The sequence below is a fragment of the Gekko japonicus genome, unplaced genomic scaffold, assembly GCF_001447785.1.
Source record: "Gekko japonicus isolate JY-2015 unplaced genomic scaffold, Gekko_japonicus_V1.1 scaffold559, whole genome shotgun sequence".
Classification (NCBI taxonomy): domain Eukaryota; kingdom Metazoa; phylum Chordata; class Lepidosauria; order Squamata; family Gekkonidae; genus Gekko; species Gekko japonicus.
Window position 1 is genome coordinate 570,638 of NW_015168064.1, and position 8,332 is coordinate 578,969.

At 40.1% G+C, this 8,332-nt stretch overlaps 1 protein-coding gene across 1 annotated transcript; it reads right to left on the reverse strand.

The window, feature by feature from the left end:
• Positions 1–289: 289 nt before the first annotated feature.
• TTR (transthyretin) lies at positions 290–7,798 on the reverse strand. Its single transcript, XM_015414565.1, has 4 exons — positions 7,730–7,798; positions 5,520–5,659; positions 2,812–2,947; positions 290–560 (listed from the first exon to the last, which is right to left on the reverse strand). The coding sequence occupies exons 1-4, from the start codon at positions 7,796–7,798 to the stop codon at positions 453–455; spliced, it is 453 nt and encodes a 150-aa protein (XP_015270051.1). The 3' UTR covers positions 290–452.
• Positions 7,799–8,332: the final 534 nt, after the last annotated feature.

An 8,332-nucleotide genomic window follows, 5' to 3' on the forward strand; every position in this document is an offset into this window, starting at 1 on the left:
CCTTTCCATTTTAAATAGGCATCTTTTAAGGGTTTGGGGGGAAGGTTTGGGAGGTGTCAGTTATCAAGGACTGTTAAATAAAAAATGGCAAGAGTGTTACTGTTTTAAGCATGTTTGTATTTTAGATTTAAAAGAACCCTTTAATTATGTTTGTCAGTGTCCTTTATAAAGTTAATATCTTTGCTACCTGGCATTACATTTTATGACACACATGCCCTGGCCCGACAAAGTCCTGTTTATGTCAGATCTGGCCCTTGTAACAAATGCATTTGACATCCCTGTCTTAGAGAAGTAATATTTATTGATACATTTTAAAAAAAAGTTTTAACCAAGATGTCAGAGAGGTGCTACTTTATCAAACAAGACAATGATTACACAAGTTACAAGTATCCTTTAAAAATAATCCTACAAAAATGAACAATAGAGAAACTTTTTAAGAATACTGTGGGGTCTCATTCCTTTGGATCACTGACAACGGCTGTGGTTGAATAGGAAAAGGGACTGAGAAGTGCGGCGATGGTGTAATGACGGTGACCAGAATCGTTAGCAATAAAAACCACCTACAAAAGAAAAACATTTTAAGTTTGGAGTACAGTGTTGAAGAGTGGTGTTCTTTCTTTTTTTTTGCTTTAACTATTCATAATCAGTTGCTTTAAACTGTAACCCTTCTTGATGTACACATAGAAGTCTAGCATGGTCGTACTTCCCATTCATTTTAGTAGTTTTTTACAGATCAGTTTACGCTTGTATTGACTTCCTCCATTAAAATGAACAGAACCAATCTAGGGAGTAGGGAGCTTGGAGTGTACATCAGACTCATCTGTGAAATAAATGGTGGATGGACATAACTGTTTAAAACCAGTTACCATAAATCTAATAAAAATGCTGAAAGATAGTAACGTTGCCATATTGGTGAATCACTTTATTTAATTCCATGCTAAGTGTGATTTTAGAACTACTAAATTTAAAAGAAAGGACCTTTTTGCCACTTCCATGCCTAAGCTTGTTTTGTAGAATTGTCCTGTGTAGCTGTCATTGAGGTTAATCAGTTAGAGATAAGCCTGATTTTCAAACGGTTCAAAATAAGCTTCTCGGTCACAGTGCACAAAAGCATTGGAGGGCTTTCTAAAGTTTTCCAAAAGCTTACAGCAGCTTTTTAAAAATTCTAAAGCTATGTATGACAGAGTAGTATTAGACAACCGAGTGTTGGCTCGGCTTCACTGTCAAAGAAATGAATGTTTCAGACAAGTAGCGATATTGGTTTGTTGTGGTAAAAGTAAACAAGCCCCTAGTGGCACCTTAATGACTAACAAGCTTTCATTCTAGCATAAATTTATGTGGACTAGAGTTTGCTTCATCAGATGTGTGTAGTGGGGTATTTATAACCAATGGGTTGGATCCAGCATAAAATCTCCACTTATAGAAGGAATTTCCATTTGCACAGCATGACTTCCTTGCGGCAGACAATGGTTGGATCCAGCATAAAATCTCCACTTGTAGAAGGTATTTCCATTTGCACAGCATGACTTCCTTGCTTCCTCGGTCCTACTTCAGCTGCAAATGCCCTTTCAGTGCTACTCCGATGAGCGCCCCCCCCTCGAAACAGCATTAGGCGTAGATCAGTGAAAATCACTGGTCACTTCTGTTTGTAGAAATTTTCCGCTGGATTCAACCCATAGATGTGGACTTTCCCAATGTTTTTGTATTGGGCTGAATCCAGACCAAATCAGCAATTTGGACTGATTGCCCTTTAGACCCTGTACATGTCTTTCTTGGAGCTCCTGTCCTGCAGGAGAAATATTTTTGTGGAGATTGGTGGGTTGCAGGGGGAGGAGGGAGGCAGGAAAGTTCTGTTTTGCTGATGAAAAATTTAGTCTGGATCGAACCCATACTGTGGGAAATAGAATAACCTTTCTTTTAGCAAAATCCACTTTCAGTAGTAATTAGGATTTTTTCCTCCAAATATTCCAGCCACTTGAACAGGGACAGGCAACCTTATTAGCCCAAGTCTTGAATAAATTGCAATGGCAACCTATTAAGATGTTGGTGTTCTAGCAAACAAAATGGGGAGGGGGAGACAAGGATTGTATTGGTCCAGACATGCTTGGAGCAAGCCAAGGCCCAGCAGTGCTGGGATCTGCCTTGGGCTTGTCTGGTAGCTATGCAGGTTTGAGAAACAATGACAGGCATAAGCCATGCTTGTTGCCTTATCTACACCACTAGACCTCCTAGCAACATTGCCAGTGCCTTAGTTGCTTGGAGACGGAGAGAGATCTGGCCCTGAGTACCAAGTAAAATGGTCTGATATGTTACTGTTGCTTTGCATGGGTCTGTGTAGATGCATGGGTCATTGCAGAGCCATTGGCATAGGTTCTCTTTACATGCATCTGTGGGAAAGTATGGGGAATGTTTGCATTGTTTTGTTTATTTATTCAGTGCAATCCATTATAACGTCTTTTCTATTTTAAAATTCACATCCACTTTTTCTTTTGCTGACTATAGTGTTTATAGGAATTTGTGGCATAGCATGATGGATGTACTAATGCAAAAGTTCCTCGATCTGAACCATGTGAGCTTTGGTTAAGAGTAGAGCGGCATGAATATTATGAAGAGAATCAGATACATTCTTCTGAAAATGTAGCAAATCTCTGAAATCCACACATGCTGAAGGATTCATCCGTACGCTCAATTTACAACATTGATTACTGGACCAAACTGCTCCAATGATTATATTTTTCATCTTGGAAACAAATAATTAAAGGGTAAAAAGCATATCTTTAGTCTTTTTGACCCTCCCCTCCAAATACTCACATCAGCAAATTCATGGAATGGAGAAATACCAAGAGCCTTCCAGTAAGCGCTTGTATCAAACTGCACCTTGTAGAGACCTTCTACAAATTGTTCATCTGTTGTAAGCTCATGAATTTCCCCAAATTCATTGGTTTTTCTAAAATCAAATAATACATAAAAGAGTAAGAATGGTATCTGAGCATAAACAGCATACTGGTTAGTCCCATTACAACAATTCCACGTGTGCAGAAGCTTTTGCTACATACATGGGTGCCAGAGTTTCCCTGCTCTTTGGCTGCACACACATACACACATTTCTTGCAACATCCCTTTGTTTATGTAGTACTGTCTGCTCTGTCCAAATGAAGAGAAAAACCAATCCATATGTAACTAATTCATTATGCACATTGTAATTCTTACAGAGCATAAGATTTGGGACACGAATCCTAGTTTTCAGGTGTTGTGATTGCTTTCCTACATATTGTGTGGAATACAGAAATGTTGGACATGATCACAGGAAAAATCTGTTTCATGCAATAATTGACGGTGTGGTGGTGGTTGTTCAGTCGCACAGTTGAGTCTGACTCTTTGCGACCCCATGGACCACATGGTGTGGGCTGTAATGCAAATTTTGTTTAAAGAACTTTCTTCTGCTTGCTTTCTTACAAGTAAGTTCTCTTATGCTCAGGAAGCCTGCTTCTGGTAGATCCACTTTGAGTTGCCAGTCACATGGCATGCAAAGAATAACTTGATTCTAGCAGCATTTATTGGACAAGAATACAGCATAACAACATTGGATTCTTAACACAAATTGAGCCAGTACTGTGCTTATTCTGTATTGTTCTGTGTTGTGTAGGCTATGTAAAATTGAGTTATTGTTCTGTTGCAGGCAATGTGACTATAATTGGCTTGTGTAAGTTAAAAAAGGAACCTAATGGGAAAACAGATGGCCGAAAATGTTTAGCTCAGTGGTGTATGGTTTTCCTCATAGCTATAAATGCAGACTGAAGGTCCCAAATTAAAGGTTAATAATTTATAAAATGCATGTTTTAGCTTTTTTTCTTTTAGGGAAGTCTTTTGTAGAAATATGTATGTCATGTTTAACGGTGTGGTAAAATATTTCAGGGTTAAGAGCCAGTTTGGTGTAGTGGTTAGGAGCACAGACTCTAATCTGGGAGAACTGGGTTTGATTCCCCACTCCTCCACATGCAGCTGCTGGTGTGACCTTGGGTCAGTCATAAGTTCTTTCAGAGCTGTTCTCTCAAGAGCAATCTTCAAAAGAGCTCTCTCAGCCCCACCTACCTCACATGGTGTCTGTTGTGGGGAGGGGAAGGGAAAGGAGATTGTAAACTGCTCTGAGACTCCTTTGGGTAGTGAAAGGCAGGGTATAAATCCAATCTCCTCCTCCTCCTCCTCCTCCTCCTCTTCTGCAGTTCTGTGTTTCATTTTCGTATTAATGTTTGGCCAGTTGTAGGAATTCTAAAAGGAAGGCTGAGTTTTGTTTGGATTGCATGATGAGAAAAATGATGGACAGCCTTTGTATATGAAATACACACAGTGTTATCCTTAGTATTGGTGACGTTTGTAAACAAGAACTGAGCCTTGTTCCCTTCTGTCCAATTTTTTTTGACTGACCCTGCTTATAGTCTGTTTATGTCCTGTTTATGGATTACACTATAAAGATCAATCTTGTCACAGTCTCACATACAACTTTGGAGAAACTCTAGAAAGCTTTTTGGGAAATCTGTCATGCCAGTAGCTGTAGTTATGGGAAACTTTAATACCAAATTAACTATCTGTCCAGTATTGCCTGATAAGTCTGAGAACTCTGAAGTGGTAGGCAGTGTACAGGCTGTATGTAGCTGCCAAGAGTTTTGCAAGAGTGCTGAGAATCTTCATTCTGTTTTTTTTATTAGTCTTCATGAATACATAGAGATGTTTGGTGATATTGATTATAAGATTTCCAAAGGGTCCCTTGTTTCTAATCCCGTTGCTGAAATGACAGTTTGTGGTAGGGCACATAGTAGTACTGTTCTCATAGATAAATCTGTGTATACACTCTAGCACACATATATGCTCTTGTTACTGGATTGGATAGTGCCCCAATAAAATTAAAGGGAGAAAATGGGTTGAGTCCAATGTTCCCTCTAAGCTGTGGAGTCTTGTGAGCAAAAATTCTACTTTGTGAGCTACCGGCATTAAAGTTGTGAGCGAGTGATTTGGCTACTACATAAATTAGTTTGCTCTGGAGCCCTCCTTCCTGAGTGAAGACAAAAATGTGTGAGCCGGGGGCTAAAAAACTGTGAGCTAGCTCACACTAACTCAGCTTAGAGGGAACACTGGTTGAGTCCCATGAAAAGATCGATGTGTATAAGTGGGAGCCATTTTTGCCAGTGCTTCCTCCTTCTTCAGCCCTCCCACTACCCATTCATGGATGTTTCCGGAGGTCCCTGGCAGCCCTCCCACTACCCATTCATGGATGTTTCCGGAGGTCCCTGGCTCCTGAGGAACAGCATTTTGGAGATGCACTTGGGGCTGTAGTGGGAGAGAAGTCATGCTTCTGAGCCCGAGATTTTAGGCAGCATCCGACTCATTGTTCCTGTCGGTTCCCATCAGTTAAAGATACATTTGAGACTTAAAGATTCAAGAATTATGCAATTGTTTTGTAGATGTATACAAATGTGGAGCCCGACCTAAGCAGTACTGCCTTTGTGTGCAGTACAACTTACCCATTAGCAAAATCTCTCCAGCTGCCGTCTTCTGCTTTCTTGAACACTCTTACCATTATGCTGGTGGCTGGGCTTCCTCTAACTGCATCCAGGACTTTCACCATAAGAGGGCACTTAGAGTCGATGGAACCATGAGAAACCTTGATAACAACAATAACAAAAACCCTATCAACCTGTGGTCCCCCAGAACCTTTTTTTTTGTGAATGCAGATAAATTTTTCAGCCACCTTTTTTTGAACTTTTGTGTGATACAGAGTGTTGGACTGGATGGGCCTTTGGCCTGATCCAACATTGGCATCTCTCATGTTCTTATGTTCTAACCTTTAAGCTGGGAAATTATTTAGCTGTCTGAACTTGAAAACTCTTAAGGGGTTCTTGCATTTATGTAAATATAGACAATGAATGCAGGGGCTGTGGCTCAGTATAACGCCGTTTCATGTGACATTATATGTTATTCTAAGGAACAACATATTAAAAGTATTTAAAAGCAACCAAGATAAGGCTTTGCTCTTAATAATGTGTTAGTTAATAGCAATTTTATTAGCTTTGGCACGTATCCTGATTGCCTCTAGATGAACTGACAAAAAGCCCTCGTCTCTCACACAGCGGTACAATAAGATTTGGGAACACTTTATTTTTCAAAAGATTTCATTCAATCTGTCTAATGCAGCACCAGATAAGTACAATGAAAGGGTAGTTGTTATATGGTACCCTGTTATAAGTTTTATGTTAGAAAAAAAAATTATCCCAGATAAGGCTCAATATTAAAAAATGATTTATTTTTGAACAATTGTTGATGTTTTAGGTTGAAATATGTTTTTTCTATGTTAAAATGTTTCTATAAAAATTATTGTAACTGTGAATAATAAGTGCATTTCTAAAACTGTACTTCTTTAAAAATTGTCAATTAAAAAAAAAGTCTGTTGACATCTTTTGAACGGAAAGAAAATGCCAGGCCCTGTTCACACGAGAGGTTTTGGGCTGGGAGAGGGACGGATCGGGGCCGCAGCAAACGGGCGCGATCCCACAGCAACATCTGGGAATCGTGCTGCGCCCGTTCCCAGCCTGTTCCCAGCCCGTTCCCAATCCGCCCCTCCCGGCCAAACCCCACAGCAAAAAAGAACCACCTACCTAGGTGGTTCTTTCTGAAAGGCTGCATCACTGCCGGCCGTGGGATCGCCGGGGCGTCTTTCCGCCGGCGCATCCCCGGCCCCCGGCCGTACTGCGCATGCTCGAGCATGCACAGTTTCGCACCCTCCCCCCCCAATCGTCTCTTCCTCCCTGGCATCTGATCGTGCTGGGGAGCAACAGCGCCGCGGCTCAGGGGATCGTGGGATCCCGCGGCGGTGTCTCTTTTTTGGTGTGGCTTTTAAAAGCCGCACTTTGGCCAGAGTTTTCCCTGCCGTGTGGCAGGGACCTCAGTTTCTTGACTGTATACTGAACTGAAGGCTGCCAGTCCTTCAGTGGGGTTTACATTACTAATTAATATTCATTAAAACATATAACATTCTAGGTGTTCATTATTTTTTAGCTTTGTGACATAAGCATGTTTTGTCTTTTATCAGAGCACTGAAGTTGCAGAGAATCAAGCTTCATCACTCTTTACAGAATCTGAATACAAGTTGCTAATGGATCATTTGTCACAGAGACTGTATTCATATTGAGATCTGGGTATTTGCTCAAAAAACAAGTGCTGAAAAAGCAGTTGTAGTTTAAGATTTTTGATTCTATGCATTGTACACACATGTTTAGAGTATGCCTTTTTTAAGCTGTTTTAAAATGATAGTGAACTAGATACAATAGCTATATCTAAGTACTTGGAGATCTCACTGATGGTAAAATTCTTTGCGTGTAGTCCAATAAAAAGCCTTGAGATTTATGGGCAAACTTCCAAACTATTGATAATCTGATTGAAAGGAAAAACACATAGCATACACTACATATGACAGACATATGTCATTATCCCTAACAAAAGCTTAGATTTTTTAAAAAATTACCAGTAATCAGTATTTTCATTTATATAATTTCACAAATGATGTCTCCAAATCAGCCTCGTACCAAAGTGATGAATGTAACACATGCGTAAAATATCTTAATGACGTAGACATCAAAGATGCAGGCTGTCTACGGTAAGGATTTTATGTTACATAGCTGAAAAGATTGTACTTTTAAATTCTAAGTAGTCACCAAATATCGAATGCAATACTTACCAGTGGTGCAGCTCCAGCAAGATACACCACTCCAGCAAAACAAATGAGAAGCAGAGAGGAAGAGGGCATTGTGTATGCAGTCTGTGAGCCTCTGTAAGCAACTAGAAGCTGGTGGGGTCTGAGATTTTATACTCTATCCTACTACAAAACAGGCTACTTATCAGGGGCCCATATGACTAAACCTGCTGATTCTGATTATTTACTTAGTAAGTAGTCCAGCTGTGCAGTTCTTCTGTTACTTGGCCTCTCACAGAAATCCATGGGATTATTGCATGTGGAAGGAAAGGCTGCACAGGTATTGGGAGTAAGAGAATCAGTAACCCACACAACCATGAACCTTGCCTGCAGGGATTAGGTTGTTAGGACATCAAATGTGAAACAAATAGTTTGCTTGGATATTACTGACCATAGAATCCCCATAATACGTTGACAGCAAGCACACCATGGGTTTCTTGCTCATTTTTTGTGGCAACCCACAGTTTTTCTTAAACTTTACATGTATTCTTCTATGATAATCAATTTTAACTGGTACACTGGCTATGGTGGTAGTTGCTTTCTTACAGTGCATCAAGTACATTCATGATTCTTCACATTCTTTTCAGC

Excerpts from the sequence above, each read along its gene's own strand:
- TTR (XM_015414565.1), bottom strand. The coding sequence starts at position 7,798 with ATGCCCTCTTCCTCTCTGCTTCTCATTTGTTTTGCTGGAGTGGTGTAT. Across the intron at positions 5,660-7,729 it reads TTGCTGGAGCTGCACCACTG|GTTTCTCATGGTTCCATCGA; the intron begins GTAAGTATTGCA and ends GTTGTTATCAAG. Across the intron at positions 2,948-5,519 it reads TGGAGAGATTTTGCTAATGG|AAAAACCAATGAATTTGGGG; the intron begins GTAAGTTGTACT and ends ATTTGATTTTAG.